This window comes from Achroia grisella, unplaced genomic scaffold (assembly GCF_030625045.1).
Source record: "Achroia grisella isolate CSIRO2021 unplaced genomic scaffold, CSIRO_AGI_Agris_v1 utg5850, whole genome shotgun sequence".
NCBI classification, from domain to species: Eukaryota; Metazoa; Arthropoda; class Insecta; order Lepidoptera; family Pyralidae; genus Achroia; species Achroia grisella.
Window position 1 is genome coordinate 95219 of NW_026712951.1, and position 21061 is coordinate 116279.

The window sequence follows — 21061 nt, forward strand, 5'->3', positions numbered from 1 at the left end:
TGAATACAATCCCTAAATTAATACTACAACATACATTGGCTAGAACTATCTAATATATATCATTATAATATACAATATTAGCTACTCGCCCCGGCTTTTTGATCATCATCATACATCCTTACTTAATAATTTTTTTTTAGGAATTTTTTTTTTAAATTAATCAAAAAATCGCGGGCACAGCTAGTATAAGTACATGTGTATACATTCACATAAATTGTTAGTTATGTAAGATATATTACTGTATTATTTTCCTAATAAAATATATATAATCGCAATTGATAACTAAGAAAAAAAATTGTTTTTTCAGCATCATTGAGAAAATATAGATAATACACAAGAAAAGTCGTAAAAGAGCTTACGTACAGAAAGAATACAAATAAATTATAACAAAACAAAATAGTAAAAATAATAAGGATCAATATTGCAAAGTTAGATAATTTAAAATTTTAACAACAGTGCTTAGTGGATAGCAAAAGCTATGAAGTTAATAAAAACTTTCGTGTTTAATATACATTATTTAAATTATTAACCGGGTCTTAACACGAATAATTTTATGGCAAATAAAGGTAGCAGTCAGCTCGCAACCACGGCTAGTGCAACCATGTCGAAACGTCGAGATAGGTAAATACCTTTATTTGCCATAGAAATTCACAACGCTGACAATGTTATCTGATTGACTAAGTGCGTAGCGGTTTCTATGTTTATTTTCGCATGGCTAATCCTTGTTAATGCAAATATAATTAAATCAATTTTTATTTAAAACAGCAACATAAGTTTCTTGCTCATTCTTCTTGTGATGAGTCTGCATTCCGAATGAGCGCAAGAATAATAGAAATAGAAATAGAAATAATCTTTATTCAAATAAACTCATTACAAGCAGTTTTGAATAGTCATATTTTGATTCTACCACTCATTCGGAATGCAGATTCATCACAAGAAGAATGAGCAAGAAACTTGTGTGTTGCTCTTTTTAATAGATACTTTTTTTTTATATAAATAATTACAGTATAACAAGTAAGAGGCATGCGATAATCAACATAGAAGTCGCTACGCACTCATTATTAATGTAATCAGATAATATTGTCAGTGCTATGGATTTAAAGTTTTTCTATAAAAACATTATTATCGTTAACGAATTCTTCAATTTTAAATAAAAACTTGACTATTCAAAAGTGCTCATATTAAGTTTATTTGAATAAAGATTATTTCTATTTCTATAAAATTATTCGTGTTAAGACTCGGTTAATAATTTAACTAAAACTAGCTGTTTAGCGCAACGGTTTACTTCCGATGGTCGCATTTGATTCCTCGCACGATGCGATCATTCCTATTCATGAGTATGGTTGTTTGTATTGAGTTGGATGTCTTCTGTATCTAATATAATTGAAAAACATATATATATATATTATATACTTCCATTGTATTACAAGCTGTACCCGCGACATAGTCCGCTTGGAAATTAACTTTATTTTTCTAAAATAAAAGTAGCCTAAGTTACTCCTTATTACATCAGCTACGTGCCAATAAAAGTCCCGACAAAATCGGTCCAGCCATTTCAGAGATTAGCCGGAACAAACAAATAGATAGACAGACAGAAAAAACTTGTAAAAAATGTTATTTTGGTCTATGTACCGTATTTATATTCATAAGCATGTAGTAAAAAACAGTTATTTCAACATTACAAACAGACACTCCAATTTTATTTAACTGTCTAGATGTATAGATTAAGAAATTCAGTAGCTAAACAATAAAATATTTAAGCTAAACAATAGAAAAAAATATATATTGTTTAGATTTGAATTATCTGTATTAAAGACATCACAGACATTACAAAAACCAAATATAATCATTATGACCCACTCAGTGACAATTAACACAGCGCCATCTAGTCACTGTAGTACTGCAGGTAGTAGATAAAAACTTAATCCACTTTTTATGTAATATTATAATACACATATAATATAATAATATCACACACATATAATAAACAATACAAATATAATAATATATTAAATGCATATATATAATATAACAGCCAGAGTAATACAAACATACTGAATAAAAAAAATTGTATCGTACAAGAGTCGAATTCGTGATTATCGGAAATAAACCGTCTGATATCTTAGACTTTAGATATCAGAATAGAATAGAATAGAATTCTATTCTATTCTGATATCGTATAATGACTCTAATGAATATAAAGACTCTATATCAGAATAGAATTCTATTCTGATATAGAGTCTTTATATTATCTAAATATATATAACTCAAAGGTGACTGACATAGTGATCTATCAACGCACAGCCCAAACCACTGGACGGATCGGGCTGAAATTAGGCAAGCAGGTAGATGTTATGACGTAGGCATCCGCTAAGAAAGGATTTTGATTAATTCTACCCTCAAGGGGATGAAATAGGGGATGAAAGTTTGTAGGAAACTTTGTCAATTTTAAAACGATCGGGCTGAGACTTTGCATGCATAAAGCTACTATGACGTTGGCATCCTCTAAGAAAGAATTTTGATAAAATGCACCCCTAAGAGGATAAATTAACGCGAGCGAAAGCTAGTAATAACATATAATATATACATACAAAAAACATGCAAGCTTTAGACCTAAATTACAATTCAACATGCAAGAAAGAAGAGAGAAAGGAGATCTTTGGGGGAGGCCTATGTCCAGCAGTGGACATCTTCCGAGCTGCGATGATGATGCAAGAAAAAAATGCCTTGATTTTTGTTAATATACAATTTATATGTCATATTAGAATCATATAGAACAGTAAAATGAATGGAGAGGACTATTAGTAATGGATAGTATTCCGAAAACGCGAAAAAATTCCTCATTGGTACCTTTCTAGCTAGAAGCGTAGCGTGCCGTGGCGGGGCTCAGTTAAAAAATTTGTTTGGTTACCAGAATGGTTAAACAATAAGGAATTTTACAATTTGATAGATCTTTTGACTATATATAATTACTGACTGGAGATGTTATTTTACTATTATTTTTTATTATTATTATTTTCTCTGTGTATAGATTATTTATGTATAATTTTTAAACAAATCAATATTTTGCATGACATTGCTATGGCAAAACATATGATACTATGCTTCAATTATCATCTTTTGTACCATGTTTTGAGCAAATAATATATTATCATTATTATAAAGGACCCGTACGAAGGGTAAAGATTTCTCACAAAAGAAAAAAAAATGTATAAAATTAAAAGAAACATTTATTCATCATAATTATCTATCTGCCACTTTTTCCAAAATGTTTACAAACAATTCAAATTAAATATACACTCTCCATGCCTTTTTTTCGGGAAACTGATTTATTAAATCATTTATAGCTGATGCGGGAAAAAAATAATAGCTTTTTTTTACTTTTGTCATTTGTGAAATAAATAAAAAGGTAATTTTTGCTTACGCACGTTGGGGCCCGTGGCCGGGGACCCCGTATAATCGATACGACAGATACGGCAGTAGCTACGCCCCTGCTTCTAGCGTAAACCATTAGCGCAATTGAGTGTAAAAAAATTGTAAAAGAGTTCTAAAGTCATTCACAAAGTAGCATTGTACCTTTCTGAAGTATTGGAAACGATCACAAGTTAGTAGGACACGTTGTAAGCGTTAGTATGTATAGTATGTTTTTTAATCCCAGAGAAATAATTGACATTTCCTGTGCTGCCAGGATTTCCCATTTTTTTAATAGAGTTGTGGCACTATCGAAAATTAATTTTGTGTTAATGCGTTTCAAACAAACATCAACATAGTATTTTTTAATAACCTATAAAAGTGGGTAATTAGACCCATTTTTGTAGGTTATTCAGAAATAATGTGTGGGTGTTTATTTAAAACGCATTAACACTAAATTAATAAAGTATAGGTATTAATAAATATATGGTTGTTGTATCAAAATAGATTTTTTCATTTTTTACTAAAATAAAGACTGTCATATATCATAAAACAAACACCTATATAAAATATTTAGCTGATAGAAAGAAAAAAAAAAGCTGGTTTGTAGCTTAATACTGTAAAAATTACTATTTGTACACGAAACGACAAAAATATATTTTTATGCTGTATAATACTTACAGTAATGGAAACACTAGTATATGAATGTAAATTTAAAAAATCTGTTATGGAAACGTCATTTAAAGCTTTAACACTAATGTTAAAACAAAAGTTTCCGATTAAACAAATCAGTATCGCAGGTACACCACTACTCATTGTAACATTAACTAGTAACATTATTTGAAAATTTGACATTTGCACCTGTCAATTTAGTCTCCGGGATTAAAAAACAGACGATGTATGATTAGTTGATGAAATAAATGATTATTATATGATGGAATGATTGTTGTATACCTGTCGGAGAAGTCAGTGCGGATGGAAGCCGTGCCGCGCTGCGAGCTGCCCCCGTACCTACGCGCACACAACTGTCACTACAGCGACACTATAGCGCCACTATTGCACCCCTATTACACCACTATAGCGCCAGTACTGCGCCACGCGACCGAGCAACCTCTCTCATACACATACTACACTATCAATGACCTCCTAGTTTGTTTACTCGATTCTAAACGCGAAGGAGATCGCATTACCGGGATAAGAAGCAACCCTTTGCAATAACTATGTGTATGGTAAATCATTTATTTGCATTGCAGACAGCATATTTGATATGTTAGCTGCTCGCCCCGGCTTCACGCGCATATACATGTATTATACATATAAACCTTCCTCTTGAATCACGCTATCTGTTGCTAAAATCTGTATTAAAATCCGTTGAGTAGTTTAAAATATCCAAGCGAACATACAGAGGACTTCATTTTATAATATGTAAAGATATATAAATATACAATTCCTGCCAATAAGTGCTATTAGCGGTAGCTCTGTAATATACCTTTAGTAGATATGCAATTTTTTGTAATATAAATACATTCAATTTCATAACTATTTATTTAGTCGTTAAAGAATAACTGAGAGATAGCAAACTTTAGATTTACTTTTATTAGTCATCTTTTACTCTACTGCCTAACACTAACTGTTTACACGAGAAGAAAGCGCAAGAAGCTAGGCACTTTTCAAAATCAAGCTTTTTTTTCAGACTACTCTAATGCTGTTGGCCGCAGCTGGCCTTACAGCTTCATCGGACGATAGGGGGCGAGTGCAGATGGCACTCTAAACCAAGGAAGGACTTATGGAGCGGCTGAAGGTCAACTCCTGCTTGACGGATACGACTTTAGTCTGAGGGCACCACTAGGGGTTCGAACCTCGGCTCAGGCCGTCGTAATTTCGATCCCCATTTGGATTAAACGGGGGATCAATCAGAGAGGTAAAATTCAAGCTGTATAACTCAATTAATATGAGAATACAGACAGTTCTACGTTGAGTAATAGTTTCTTTATGAAATAATTTTAGGTTATGTACTGTTAAGATGTAATGAGAGATGTTACTCGCTTGCAATGACTGATAATGCGACATGATTTCTTTGTGTCAAATTAAAAACAAAGATATGTTAGAAATCAAGAGATTTTATGAAGTTTTTGCATTTAATACTAATGCTAGTAATTTTAACACATTATGAGCGGGCCGGCATTTATACCCATATATATATCGCACACTTATTCTAATACTGGCTTAACTAAAAAATTACAATATTTGTAAAGTCCACTTTATATTTGTCGTATTAAAGTCTAATTTAAAAAAATATATTTTTCTGAATTACACCAGTATTGTACTAGATATGCGATATATTATATGTATATGTATTTTTCCCTTGTGTCACTTAAAATTACCTATACCTTCCCCCTAATCGGTAACCTTCCACGCTTTTAAACGGCAATGTGCGGAACGAGTTCTAGTAACTTATAAGTGGCAATCCTCGGAGCGGGTGCCCCGCTCATAATGTGTTAATAATCAGAATAAATAAATAAAAAGTTAAAAAATATCTACTTGATTTCTATAAGATCCATATTTGAATAAATATGCAACATTTTTTTAATTGCAAAAGTGCAATCGTCTATTCAGAATGGATTACAACAGCGTCAACAATGTGCCAAACAGATAAAGATCTTATTTAAAATTTCAAAAATGAAAAAAAAAGAAAAATAAAAGAAAAAGTATAGTAATCTATTCAGAATGGATTCAGGTTTTTCAAAAGCGCCAAAAAATTGCCAAACCAAATGTGTTGTATATGCGAAGCATTGTGAATATCACTCAAATTATAAATGGGGAAATAAAATTATGAGCTCCCAATATTTGGATGCTGCTACAATATTCCAGGTCAGGTGGAGATGGCAAGATTCAAGATTCTTTATGTGCAGTGGATGAAATCAATTATTTATATCGGGAGTTCATAAATATTATCATCGTAGTATCCTCCTTAAATACACCGTATGATTAAATATGTTTGTATATTAATAATAAATACAATGAACAGTCGTCAGGTTTTTAGCAGGTAGTAGTCCCGCAGTATCCATTCTTCCCTAAGAGAATGGTTTTCCATGATGGATTTTCAAGAAATAAAAAAAAAAAAAGAAAAAAAAATCCAAAACTGAAATGTAATAATTATGTTTGTATATAAATAAAAAATCATTTTGTCCGCTTATGAACGTCAAGTTTTTAGCATTCATATTTTTTCTCTACCGTCCACAGATCGTCCGTGTACAGATTCAATTGAGGAGAACTGGCATGACACTCAACTGAATTAAAATCAGTTTATTTACATTATGTACTTATGTAGGTGTCTATGTCTATGCTTGTTTAATATCGTTAATAACCAGTCGCATCTATAGTTCAGACTCACAATTACCCTGGTAAGTGATGCTGCTTACGAAAATCCAATTTTGGAACAGGAAGCTAATCGAATTTGGTACTATTTTAAATATAAATTCTCGAGGTATGATTGCAAACAACAGTGTATTGAGAAGAGTGTGCATGCGCATGTGATACGGCAACAGTGTACTGCGGAGAGATCGAGGGGGTGTGTGTGTGCATGTGATGGGGATACGTATGCAACTCACGTGTCCGTCGTGAGGTCGTGGCGCTGGAGCGGCCTGAGCATGTGATAGGACAACGGTGTATTGCGGAGAGATCGAGGGTGTGTGTGTGTGCATGTGATGGGGATACGTATGCAACACACGTGTCCGTCGTGAGGTCGTGGCGCTGGAGCGGCCTGAGCCTGTGATAGGGCAACGGTGTATTGCGGAGAGGTCGAGTGGGTGTGTGTGTGTGTGTGTGTGTGAGGGGGGTACGAGTGCAACTCACGTGTCCGTCGTGAGGTCGTGGCGCTGGAGCGGCCTGAGCATGTGATAGGGCAACAGTGTATTGCGGAGAGGTCGAGTGGGTGTGTGTGCATTATTGCAGAGTGTGCATGCCCATGTGATAGGGCAATAGTGTATTGCGGAGAGGTCGAGTGGGTGTGTGGGTGTGTGTGTGTGTGTGTGAGGGGGGTACGTATGCAACTCATGTGTCCGTTGCAAGGTCGTTGGCGCTGGAGCGACCTGAACATGTGATAGGACAACAGTGTATTGCGGAGAGGTCGAGTGGGTGTGTGTGCATTATTGCAGAGTGTGCATGCCCATGTGATAGGGCAATAGTGTATTGCGGAGAGATCGAGTGTCTGTGTGTGTGTGTGTGAGGGGGGTACGAGTGCAACTCACGTGTCCGTCTTGAGGTCGTTGGCGCTGGAGCGGCCCGAGTGTACGCTGCCGCGATCCTCCGGGCGGCAGTCCCGCAGCGATATAAATCCTGCGGTACATTCATACTTAGGTATTATTCATATACTAGCTGTACTCGCGACTACGTCCGCGTGGAACTTAACTTTATATTTCTAAAATAAAAGTAGCCTAAGTTACTCATTATTACTTCAGCTACCTGCCAATAAAAGTCGCGTCAAAATCGGTCCAGCCATTTCAGACTAAATACTTCCGGCTAATAACAGACAGACAGACAAAAATTGTCAAAGATGTTATTTTGGTGTATATACCGTATGTATATACATATGCATGTATAAGTAAAAAACGGTTATTTCAATATTACAAACAGACACTCCAATTTTATTTAAGCGGCTGGCTAAGCCGTGCCTGATGGATACGAGCTCAGTCTAAGGGTACCGCTAGGGGTTCGAACCTCAATTCCTGTTTGAATCGGACGGAGGTCGATCGGAGGGGATGATCATGTGTGTGTTAGAGGAGTAGGCATGTACAAGTGACCTTTGTGCTGGTAGTCCGCTGGGGGCTGAGGCGGCGGCTGTCCAGCCATGAGCTGCTTGTAGATCTGCATGTAGGCGGCCGGGTCGGTGTGCCGCAGGTGGTCGTAGTACTGGTACTGCTGCCGCTGCACCAGGTACGGGTCCTCGTACGCGCTGGCACCATACCCTGACCAGACAGTCATAACATAAGAAACAAAATGTAATACTAACTAAATGGGCAAGTAAGCCTGATCATGAATACATTATTATTATTATTTTAACACACGCCAACGTTCAATCTTACACACTAATATTCGCTCTTGAAATCAAAGCACAATATCGTTATCTATTTAGGATTTTTTACAGCTTTCTTTATACTACGGTAGTGGGAGATAAATAAACTTTTATGATAGGACAAATCTACCGTTAGTTCGGAGTACTTTCGAGCTAAGAACGATTGACAAGAAATTCAACTCTTATACTTTTCATTTTGAAATTAAGGGGGTTTTCCTATGTGATGGGTTGAAAAAATCGATTTTTTTTTTTTCATAAATTGCTCCCTTAACATGTCTAGAATACGGTAGTAAAGCGATTTTAGAAAATTCGAAGTCGTTTTAAAGATACAGCAGGTAAAAGAAAGAGCGGTTCGGAGCGGTGAGTTGGCAGTTAGAGACCGGGCCTATTGTGTACCGTCGGCTTTATACCTGGCCTCCCTTTTATTAATATATTTGTTTATACAAGTTTAGACACGTTTAGGTAAACTTACTGATAAAGTTATCCAAGAAATTACAAAATTCTACGGATTAGCAATTCGACGCCATCCAGATTAGCTTGAAGATATGAGAAAGGAAGTTTGGGCAACGTACTATCACAAATGTTCTTCTGATGAAAACCCTCAGCATCAATTTTGTCCAGAAGGCGAAGACAGTTGGTGTAAATGGCGTAAGGCTGAAGCTAATAATGAACTGGACCAATTTCATCACGATAAACCACCTCTAATTCCGCAAGTCCAAGAAGCTATCAAACCGGTTTTCGAAGATTTATCGAAAGACGAATTATTAATTCGTTGTTTAGGAGCAGAGACACAAAACAATAACGAATCTTTGAATTCTTTGATTTGGACTTTCGCTCCTAAACATCTTCATTCTGGTCCCAAAGTTGTTGAAATTGCTAGCTACTTAGCAGTTATTATCTTTAATGAAGGTTTTCAAGGTATTTTAAAAGTTATGTCGATTATGGGATGCCCTGTTGGTCGTGAAGCCCAAGCGTATGTTGAGAAACGGGATGAAAAGCGAATCTTACGCTCTGAGCGGCGCGTAAGTGATGTCGTTAAACAAGCCAGGATTGACTCAAGAGCTGAACAATCTGCTTTAAAAGAGTTTCACGAGGAAGAGGAAGGAATACTCTATGGACCAGGCATCGCCGATTGAGAGTAAGTTGATATTTTAATAGTTTTTAACGGACTTGAAACTTTAAACGCGTTTTTCTCAAAACTGTGTTTTTCAAACTTTCCTCCATTGTATCTCAGAAACGGCTGGACCGAATTACTTGAAATTTACAGGGCACACTCAATATATGTAAACGCATGGAATGAACTATTATCAATCGAAAATTTTCAAAACTTCGATTTTTTTATAGCAAAAAACAAAAAAAAAAACGGCTAATTTGCAACTTTTATTTCAAATGTCTATCAAAAATCCAATTTGTTTTTATATTCATTTGATTATAGGTCATTCCGTGCTTTTAAGCCTACAAATTAAAACGCCGTTTTTTTTTTTTTTTCAGATAAGCCGATCAGCCGGAATCGTGGAGGAAGTGGGAGCTCTTTTTTTCGAGGCGGGGGTGTTCAGAGCGCTGTAACTCTAGTTTGACTGAATATTTTTAGCTGAAATTTTATATTTATACTGTCCAAATATGTGTTAATAAATGATAAAAAACTTGAAGCTCTAAATATTTACTGGTCGTAGAAAAAAAATCCTAAAATATCCCTAAAAAACAGGCCGTCACATAGGAAGACCCCCTTAAATTAGAGAGAATGTAAACACCACTAGCATATGCTATTGCATTTTGTCAAAATCAAATAATTGAAGAGTCGTCTGAGAATGAGTCGTCGGCGCTGGTCACGAGACGGTGACACTTACCGTCGTAGTAGTTGCGTGCGTGCCGCGAGCGACGGTAGCGACGGTCGCGGTCGAGGTCGTCGTCGGCGCTGGTCACGAGACGGTGACACTTACCGTCGTAGTAGTTGCGTGCGTGCCGCGAGCGACGGTAGCGACGGTCGCGGTCGAGGTCGTCGTCGGCGCTGGTCACGAGACGGTGACACTTACCGTCGTAGTAGTTGCGTGCGTGACGCGAGCGACGGTCGCGGTCGAGGTCGTCGTCGGCGCTGGTCACGAGACGGTGACACTTACCGTCGTAGTAGTTGCGTGCGTGCCGCGAGCGACGGTAGCGACGGTCGCGGTCGAGGTCGTCGTCGGCTCGCTGCTCACGAGAATCCGCACGGGACGGTGACTCGTATTCACCTGCACCATACGTGTACTTCAGTATATTCTCACATATTTATTTCATTGCAATTATTAGATGCTATCCAATGAAATGTTTCATCTATTCACGCAATTTATACATATCGAATTTAAGACTTGAAATTCTGTATATAAAGTCTAATATTTATATAAAGTGATCACTATCCGCAATTATTATTCAATACAAATATATTCATATCTCTAAAGTCTATAAATAAAATGAGCAGTGTACTCTAATCTCTAAATGTCTATCTTTACTATAAACTAGATAGAAAGCCAGTCAAAACACTTAGGGGACTGGATCATATTCACCAAAAAAGAATTGGAAATATCAAAATAAAGTTTTGAACTTTTCCTAAAATTAATCAATGAAACAAAATGATGTGATCTCACAGTGTGATGATTATAAAATTATTTTCTCCCTTCCACTTTACTTCTTTGTTAGAATACTCCAGTTGACTGACTTTCGACTTCTTATACTAAACCTATATTTTCTTCGTATTATATTGTTGAGTTTGAAATATTAATTAGAAATTTAGCGCGTCCCCACACAAGCCATGGAGTAAGTGTGCCAATACAGAATATACGTAGAGAAAGCTGGTATTGCAACTCTATGTGAATTTTGTAAACTTACGACAAAGTCATTGAATATCAATATAGATCAGTGCATCTATTGTACTCATTCGTAATATAAAAGTGCCTAAAACTATATCAGTAATATTCCATTTTAACCTTTCCTCACTCACTAAATCATGAAATCAAATTTACAGTCACTTCGGAGTGCTTTCAAGCTAAGAACAATTGATAAAAAAATAAATTCTTATCCTTTTCGAATGAGCTTGTAGATGATTATAAAAATACAGATTCATTTTTAAATTAATTATCCTTTTTAATTTAAATTAAATTATTTAATTATTACATACGTATGAATCTCTATTTCTAATCTATACAATTAGACAAGAAAATGTACTTGAGACCTATCGCCAACTAGTAATCGAAAACATTTCAGAAAACAGATGAAAATATAGTTAATAAAAAAATCAGAACAATGATGCACCATTATTGTGTTGTAAGCGACAATTTTTGAGCAAATCTTGTAAGCCATCGGTGAGTCAAGTTCAAACAAGTGGCATGCATGTATATTACACCAGTATGTATATGTGATGTGTGCAATCACAGTACATCGCATGACACACAACACGTTGAGGAATCGGTACCTTCCGTCCTACCACTAGATTTGGCATCGCCCGAGAACGTCACCACTGGAAAAATAAATACAAAATCAGCCGTCCGTCCGCGAGTCGTCTCCACAAGTCTCCACGAGTCGAGTGAGGCTCACCTCTTCTGCGCTCGTCCTCGTCCCGCTCTCTCTTGAGGTTGCCGTACTTCCTGGTGGGGTCGATGTCTCTGTATCTGCGGTCGCGGTCGTGGTCGCGGTGGTCGCGGTGGTCGCGGTGGTCGCGGTGGTCGCGGTGGTGGTCGCGGCGGCGGACGGTCGCGTCGCGGTCGCGGTCGTGGTCGTAGCGCCGCTCGCGCTCGATGGTGTTGTAGCGCCGGCCGCGCTCGCGCTCGTCGTGGCGCCGCTCCTTGTCGTCCGGCCGCGGGGGCTTCGACGACGTGTACGAACCCTCTCTGTAACGTCTAAATGAAAACGAACTGGTCACTTCTTTTGGCATTTCCTATACACCTGGTGCGAGTGCTAGGTCACGTTTAACCCACTAACGTACGTTCTAATCCCACTGAAGGATAAGTCTTTCATTACATTTAGTACATTACATAAATTCTGAATAACTATTTAAAGTTCTCTCTAGTAAGGAATTAAATTATAGATTGTACTCGAGCTATGTGCAACATAGCGGGCAACCGTGCTCTTTCTTATCGTGCGCAACCTAGGAGTACGCTAACAACTGAAGAGTTTTCTTACAAATACTAAAACATTAGAAATTTATATATTAAAGATTACTCATTAGAATAAATTTATATATTTATTCAAACTATCATTAAAATTACTGAAGATTTTATAAGAATCTTACTTCTAGTAAACATTCTGGCAGGATACTAATTGGTAACTTTGTAGCTAAAATAGAGCAACATACAATTTAAGATAGGAACACTATCACTTAACATGATGTAGATTAGATAATGAGTCATAGAGACCTCGCAGATTTAATACTATAATGTGCTAAGAATGATCAAACATATAAAATCTAACTTTTATCTAAGAATATATAAGCCTACTTACAGAATAATTGAAATGTAATTTAATTGTATTAAATTTTATGTACACGTATTTTTTAATTGTAATATATGTGCGTCCGTACTGTGGGCCCAACTGAAAATTAGCACTGGAAACTATGTTTCCAGCATTACGCTGAGTTGTGGTCCACATTGACTCTGTTTTTTTAATGTGTAAATTATTTTTGTACTTCTTATGTTATCTAAATATATATAACTCAAAGGTGACAGATGTAGTGATCTATAAACGCACAGCCCAAACCACTGGACGGATCGCGCTGAAATTTAGCATGCAGGTAGATGTTATGACGTAGGCATCTGCTAAGAAAGGATTTTGATTAATTCTATCCCCAAAGGGGTAAAATAGGGGATGAAAATTTTTATGAAACTTTGTCAATTTTAAACCGATCGGGCTGAGACTTTGCATGCATAAAGCTACTATGATGTAGGCATCCCCTAAGAAAGGATTTTGATAAATTCCACCCCTAAGGGGATAAATTAACGCGAGCGAAATCGCGGGCAAAAGCTAGTTACTGTATAAAATAAGTTAATAAATTCTATTCTACTTTAAATGTTACCTTACCTTCGTTCTTTTTCTCTGTCACTGTAGTAATCGGTATCTTCTGTCTCATATCTGTGACTCCTGGTGCCGCGTCGATGACGGCGAGTATCTGGACTCTTGTCGTGCTGCTTGTCCCTTTCTCTCTTATCTTTCTCTGTCCATCTATCATCACGCGTTGACCTCCTGTCTCCATCTCTATCATATTTTCTATCACCTCTGGAATATCTCCCTTCCTTATCTCTGGATAACTTATGTCTATCTCGCCTCGGAGACGATTTGAACATTCGGTCTCTCTCTGAATCATCACCAGAAGTATTCACATGATTTAGTGATTGTCTTCTTGAGCTACTTGCTGGGTTTTCAATGGAATCTGAAGCATCAGTTTTCCTATCATTACCATTATCTGTAACATTCTCATCTGCACCATCTAAAGTTTGTTCCCTTGAATATGTCAGATCTGTCGATGATATTACACTCAGGTCTTGTAAATTTTCGCCTTCCATAACAATGTCTCTTTGTTGTTCCTCTAACACTGCATTAAAATCTGCCGACATGTCTGTCTCTCGAGCCCCTATGATATTCCTTGGAGGGTTTCTTATAGTTTGATCAGTGTAGTCCGAACCATCAACATTTTGCTCTCTAACATCTGAGGGTCCTGCATCCGTTAAGATTGGATAATCATGATCAACACCTGTCACTACCCTTGGTTCATTGGCGCTAGAATAATTAGGACTTACATACTGACAATATTCAAAGTCTCTTGATTCACCAGGGACCATTCGGTCTAAAGGTTGACCAATAGCTTCTCTATAAGGCCTTATGCCATTAGGGAATACCTCAATTTGTTGACCAGGGACCATTCTTTCAAAACCAGGTGGTGGTCCATCAGTAGACACATTGGTGTTTTGATTATATTCAGATTCCTGTTGTCCTAATACCATTCTCGGGAATCCAGGTGGAGGCATAATGTGGCTGAAATCTGTGTTTTCTCCATATTCACCACTTGATAAATGTGCAGTTTGAAGATATTCATTTCTATCATTTTGTGGAGCCACTTCCAAGTTTTCAGGAATTTCTTGAGCAATAGGCATTGGCCTTAAAGCTAATACTTGTGGTTGATCAGGTCGTTCAGAATTATCAGGTGTGGTTTCTAGATTTGCACTAAAACCAACTGGCACTCTATTATGTTGTGCCACTTTATTCACAACAGTTGGCGATGTTAGATTAGTATTAGTCATTGGAGTAGAAAATGACTGACCTGTTGATAAGTTTCCAGGGGCCATTTTTGACACATTTTTGTGAGATATAGGTCCTGCATTTTTGAATGGATTCTGAGATGCTACTGTATGAGGAAAATTAGTTGGTGGCATAGATATAGAAGAAAGTGGAGGAGGAGGCAGTGATGAGGTCACTGGAGGCACATTTGATGAAGATGAAGCTGATGATGGTCGTGGTACTGGAGATGGTTGTTTAATATCTGCACTATGTTGCGATGTTGCAGGAGAAGCAGATGGAGGTGGCTGCAATGTATTTTCTGGAATATTATCAACATTTATTTCTTTAATTTGAGCGGCTGGTGCAGGATTTTCACTATTAGTTATACTCATTTCTTGCAGAGAAGTGGAGAGATCATCATTGCTCTCATGTCTACTGTTACTGAGTGTATTCTCTACTAATGTTGACTCTTCTACTGAATTCTTTGACCAGTCCGGGTTTTGGGCATAAACCTCATCAAGACTCGGCTGTGAATAATTAAAGTTAGAATTATCTGTATTTAGACCTGGGCTACTTTTATTAGAATTCCTAGATTGATTTTCACTTCTATATGTTCCTTCAGAATGTGTATGTGGTCCATCACTAGACTCTTGAGACATCTGTGATTCTATTGACCACTGAGGTGTGAGATTGTCTAAATGGAACCGCTTTCCAAGTGCCAAATTAGGCAAACGTTCCTTGACTACATCCTTATCATTCAATGTTCTCACTTCCTCAGTAGTGTGAGGAGGTATGCCACCAAAGTTTCGGCTATTTGCATCAGTGACTACATTATTTTCAAAGGAAGGATTGTCAACAGGCAAGGCTGCTTGTTTACTTTGATTAGGAGGAGGTGCTGATGATTCTGTAGTCTCCTTCTTATCCTCCATTGCCCAGTTCCAGCTGTCAGTTGTACCAAAACTTTCTTCAATGACATTAGCATTGTTGTAAACCTGCTGTGCTTGCTGCTGTTGTTGTTGTGGTGGCTGTTGTGGAGGCATTTGACCTGCATTCGGCATTACACCTCTTTGACCCTTAGATGAATCTTCCCAACCCCAATCCCAGTTGTCATCCCAACCATCGGTGCCTTGAGCCCCCTTGTTCTGGGGATAATTTTGTTGTTGAATCCCTTGATTTTGATTTGGATAGTACCCTTGTTGAAAACCTGGTGGTAGGTTAGTGCCAAATGTTTGGCCGGAATAATTCTGAGTGTATTGAGTAGGTTGTTGTTGATAAAATTGGTTGGCATTAGCACCATAGTCTGCCCGTTGTTGGTATGACTGCTCATATTGCTGGTTGTACTGGGGCTGCTGCTGACCTTGTGTTGGCCAGTACTGCTGTTGTTGAGTATTGCTTTGAGGATAATTTGGATACATATTTTGCTGATTCCCAAATGCCTGAAAAGAAGAATATGCAACTCAAAAATATTGAAATTATTAATTTAACTCATAAATATTAAATCACATCTATACATCTATATGTATAAATAAAATTGGAGTGTGTGTTTGTAATATTGAAATAACCATTTTTTACTACATGCATGTAAATATAAATACATACACCAATTTTCTATCTGTCTATCTGTTTGTTCCGCCTAATCTCTGAAATGGCTGGATCGATTTTGACGGGACTTTTATTGGTAAATAACTGATGCTAAGGAGTACTAGATATTACCGTTACTTAGGCTTTACTTAGGCTACCTTTATTTTAGAAAAATAGAGTTAAATCCCATGATAACAAAGTCATATGTATAGTTAGTATGAATTATGATAATGCAGATAATTTGACCTGTACATAATTAAAAGGCCATAATTATTTTCAATTCTTACTTATTAAACTGGTGATCGACACATGCAAGACCATTTGATACCATTTATAAGCATTGAGCAATATTTAGTAGGAAGTTAACAAGAATATAATATGTATCTCAGTGAGGTAGAAATATTACTCAAACAAAAAACAATGTGACAGTGTCTGATACTTTTAACTAATATATGTTGCTGACATACGGCCCATATGTACATGCTTTTATAGTTCACATACTGTACTTTTTCTTATTAAAAATTTTATCATATTCTGTGTCCTTGTATACAGAATAGTCTAATAAAGAACTTTGACAGAGAACAACAATTTATTTGGATAGATGTATCAACATTACTCATTAACAATAAGTCATTGTCACTTAAGGACTATTCTAAATTAACCAATTAATTCCAATAATATAAACAAAATCTACAATATTTTGTTTACAATGATAATTGTTTATCAATCATATGATTTTGTTGGCATGTCGGCAATTGGTACACGTCATTATTTACGTCGCTGTGCCGGAGTTTCCTCACCTGAGCCTGCGGCGGCTGCGGCGGCTGGTTCGCAGCGTAGCGCGGCTGGTCGGCGGGCGGAGGCGCGCCCGGGGCTCGCTTCATCCACGACATGCCGCCTGCTACCACCTATTACGCTTACGTAACATTCGTCACGGGCCTGCTCACATATGCTATCGCGACGAGCGACTCGTCGTGGATCGTACTACATGGAACCGGACCCCACCGACACTTTCACTCTCACCACCGTCACACCCGCTACACTCTAATCTAAAAGAGCTATTACGATGAATAGCATATAAGAGAGGTTCAAATTTTATAAATTTATTAACTACGTGATAATGTTACTTTTATTTTATAAATATTTCAAAGAGATTTTTGACAGCAGTACATCGATCGAAGGTGCCCTGTTGGCAGTGTCGCCATGTCATGTTTTTTGTTTATGCCAGTCCAAATGTCATCGTTGAAGTGTTTTACTTTTTAATTTTACTTTAAATTAATTTAGAAAAAATGTCTTAATCGATTTGTATTCAATGCTTAGTAACTATTTATAATACTTTATTTTAAAGAGAAAATAAGTGTTGTCCCTGAGTGAAATCATTTATTAATTTGCATGTTGCAGTGATAATGGAACATTATGGTATGTCGATGATCATGAATGATTTGAGTATGTGATTATTACTGTCAATGTCTAAAATGTCAAATGGATTAAGATAAAGTCAAAGCGGGAAATTAATCACAATAATAAAACAAATTGCTAATTTATTTATTACTTTTACAGTTATTTATTTCTACTACCTACCTACGTATTTATGTTATCCTTTCACATATAACTTTAAACAGGTTCCTATAATAATTTCTGACAGTAGATCATTTATAAAAATGGCTAAAAGAGCGAATCCATTTTTAGAAGATTTTGTTCCTCAAAGTAAAACTCATGTTGGATTAAAACAATTCAATAACAATGAGTATAGATTGCAGAAAGTATACGGTACGTACATATATATTTTACTATTGTTGTAATTGATACTATGTTGTTGCTTCTATGTAACATAACTAATTTTGTTCTAGAAAAAACTTTAGATCTTCTATTCAAAGGCGCGAAAAAATCACTCGCTCACGATTTAATCGACTCGAACATCACTGTTCTAAAGAAGAAAGATAATATGAAACAGTTAGTTATAGGGAAAGATGGTTGCCTTCACTCTGGTAATGTGGTAAGTATGATTACGTCCTCATAATTACCAAGTTCTATAACACCACTCTGTATCGGGGGATAGGATTGTTAGCAACGTGACCCCATTGCTGGCAATTATATTGTTACCATGTTAGGTCAACCTTGGAAACCATTGTAGTTACTTCCTAGTAAATTTGTCAAGTTGTGCTAACTGATCTGGCCTATTGCCATATTTCACTTGTGTTCTGCCAGGATATACTACAATTTAATTTATTTAGATGCTGGCTGGGCTAGCCCTTTTTAGTCTAGACTAGGCTTGCCTAGCTCTGTACAGATGGAGAGTTATTTGTATGCATTAACTTCAAAGGTAGGTGGTTCATATTGCCGACTAATATGTGTTAATATCTGCAATGGGAGGGGGGGATTGTTAGTAATGTGAACTATTAATACCATTGCTAGCAATGTATCATGTCAGGTCGATCTCCATGCGGTTTCCCCTGGAAACCATCGTGATAAATTTCCAGTGAATTTGTCACGATGGGCTAACTGACCTGACCTCATTCTCATCTTATCATCCTCCACTGGTGCCCCACCAGCGTAAACCATTAGCGCAGGCGGGCGCACCATTCCATTATCAACCTCTAAAAAAATATCTATAACAGGCTGATTGTATCTCTTTGACAGTCTTTGACAGTTAGCATTTCTAGATATAGTCGTACATCTGCATTTTGGTATGAACCAGGGCTCTAGTTATGGTTTTTAATGTATTTTATATTCTAATATGATTTTATCAATAAAGAAAGATAAACATGAGTGTTTATATGTTGCAGATGGTGGAGAAGAGTAGAAGCACAGTCCAATGTAATTGTGGATCGGAATCAGAGTCCAGCTGTGCTTACTGCGAGAGGTCGCTGTGTGTGTGCTGCCAGCATCACTGCGCCCGGTGTGCACACCCATATTGCTCACAGTGTTCACTTATTGGGTAATCTTACTAATATTATTAATGCAAAAGTTTGTGAGTATGGATGGATGTTTGTTACTTTTTCACGCAAAAACTACTGAACGGATTTTGATGGAACTTTATAGTAATATAGCTTATATATCAGAAATAGAAATAAACTCATTACAATTGAATAGTCATATTTTGATTACCACTCATTTGGAATGCAGATTTATCACAAGAAGAATGAGCAAGAAACTTGTGTGTTGATCTTTTAAATATGTTTTTTTTATATAAATAATTACAGTATAACAAGTAAGAGACATGCGATAATCAACATAGAAATCGCTAGGCACTCATTATTACTGTAATCAGATAATATTTAATAATAATACAAAATAGCACATTGTCTATAATTTAATCAGTGAATTATGTGAATTGGGTGAAATACAATGATAAATATCAAGCAAATGTGATGCAGACGAAGTTTCGCGGGATCACTACTTAAATAATAAACCTGAATATCACACATTTATAGATACATTTTTCTTACCTACATATGTGTGTATAGTGTTTTCTATAAACACTTACCAGTCATACTGTTCATGTATGTGGGTATTGAACCCACAACCATAGTGAGAATGTCAGTTTGGTACACATCAAAGTTACCTAAATGCCTGTAAAAGTATACCAATATTTTTATTTTCAAATAATCGTCAAGGATATTAGGAAGCTCCGGTAAGTAACTAGGTAACTAGTAGTACTGCTGACTGGTAGTAACTCCGGTAGGTAACCTTAACCGAATATATCGGATATCCGACATAAAAAAAATAATCTGTAACAGTAATGGAATCAGAAATGAAAGTGACGGATATCAGATGGGAGCGGAACCTAATTGAGACACGTTATGTAACAATTTCATTAGCTATTTGTAATTTACTTGGGCACTGCTAGGGCTTCAAACCTTGGCTCAGGCCGTTATAATTTCGATCCCCGTTTGAATTGGACGGGGGATCGATCAAAGGGAACTAACATGGACTTGAAATTCCTTAAAAAATTAATATCCATAACTGAAATTATCCGAAACTAACGGATAATCCGAAATAATTACATATCCGCATGCGTATCTGGTATAATAATCATTCCTATATCCGAAACCTATCTGTATCCGAAACTTCATATCCATAACATGCCTGATAATAAGATTTTTGTTTTAATCATAGTGTATGACATTTTTAGCAAACTACATACACTTACAAACATACATAAAAATGATATTGTTATAAATTAAGAATGAAAAAATGTATCATATATTATTTATTTTCTTTTCAGATTGGAAGGCGCAGAAGTATGTGTGTCCTGTTATGGTTAAATAGAGAAATTCGTAGTTATTTCGTTGATGCATGTACATATATAGTTACAATTGAAGTTGTTTGTAAATACGATGAATTTGTAATAATACACGCAATAGTCTAATTAGAACTATTAGTAATTTAAAGGCTCAGAGCTAATAATTGACTGAAGTTAATATTAAGGACTTATTTTAATTGTTACAAAATATATAACTAATAATGATATTAAATAAAAGAAACTTTTCAATTATAGTATTATTATTTATATAAAATATATAATAAACTTACAAACTAAACATTTCATCCAACACAAAGTGCCAAGGGAAATTTCTTTTACACAAAAATATGTAGTGCTAATATTTCATAAAAAAAAAACAATCTGTCCAGTGAATGTTGATCCATGAGCGATATATATCGAGTAAATTGACTAAACTCCAACCTAAACTGGTTATTTAGAATTGTTGATGAGCATGAGCTATCTGAGGATCGTTGTGACGTCATGATTAC

At 36.3% G+C, this 21061-nt stretch overlaps 2 protein-coding genes across 2 annotated transcripts in view; one reads left to right on the plus strand and one right to left on the minus strand.

Annotated features, from left to right (window-relative positions):
* The window catches only part of LOC131848756 (uncharacterized), a 48228-nt gene extending 30732 nt beyond the window's left edge, over positions 1-17496 (minus strand). Inside the window, exons 1-7 of the mRNA XM_059198689.1 lie at positions 17107-17496; positions 13532-16161; positions 12053-12354; positions 10333-10713; positions 8214-8378; positions 7662-7749; positions 4366-4422 (exon numbers count right to left, since the gene is read on the minus strand). Of these exons, the coding sequence (XP_059054672.1) occupies positions 4366-4422; positions 7662-7749; positions 8214-8378; positions 10333-10713; positions 12053-12354; positions 13532-16161; positions 17107-17199 (3716 nt within the window). The 5' untranslated portion in view covers positions 17200-17496. The remainder of the gene's footprint in view (positions 1-4365; positions 4423-7661; positions 7750-8213; positions 8379-10332; positions 10714-12052; positions 12355-13531; positions 16162-17106) is intronic.
* A 315-nt stretch (positions 17497-17811) lies between these two features.
* Positions 17812-20805, plus strand: LOC131848754 (apoptosis regulatory protein Siva-like). The gene is made up of 4 exons (XM_059198688.1): positions 17812-18076; positions 18157-18302; positions 19093-19244; positions 20535-20805. The coding sequence occupies exons 1-4, from the start codon at positions 17968-17970 to the stop codon at positions 20572-20574; spliced, it is 447 nt and encodes a 148-aa protein (XP_059054671.1). The 5' UTR covers positions 17812-17967; the 3' UTR covers positions 20575-20805.
* Positions 20806-21061: the final 256 nt, after the last annotated feature.

Bases quoted from the DNA above. Each gene is read 5' to 3' on its own strand.
- LOC131848754 (XM_059198688.1), top strand. From the start codon at position 17,968: ATGGCTAAAAGAGCGAATCCATTTTTAGAAGATTTTGTTCCTCAAAGT. The intron at 18,303-19,092 runs GTAAGTATGATT...TATATGTTGCAG, and splicing joins GCCTTCACTCTGGTAATGTG to ATGGTGGAGAAGAGTAGAAG. The intron at 19,245-20,534 runs GTAATCTTACTA...TTTTCTTTTCAG, and splicing joins TCACAGTGTTCACTTATTGG to ATTGGAAGGCGCAGAAGTAT.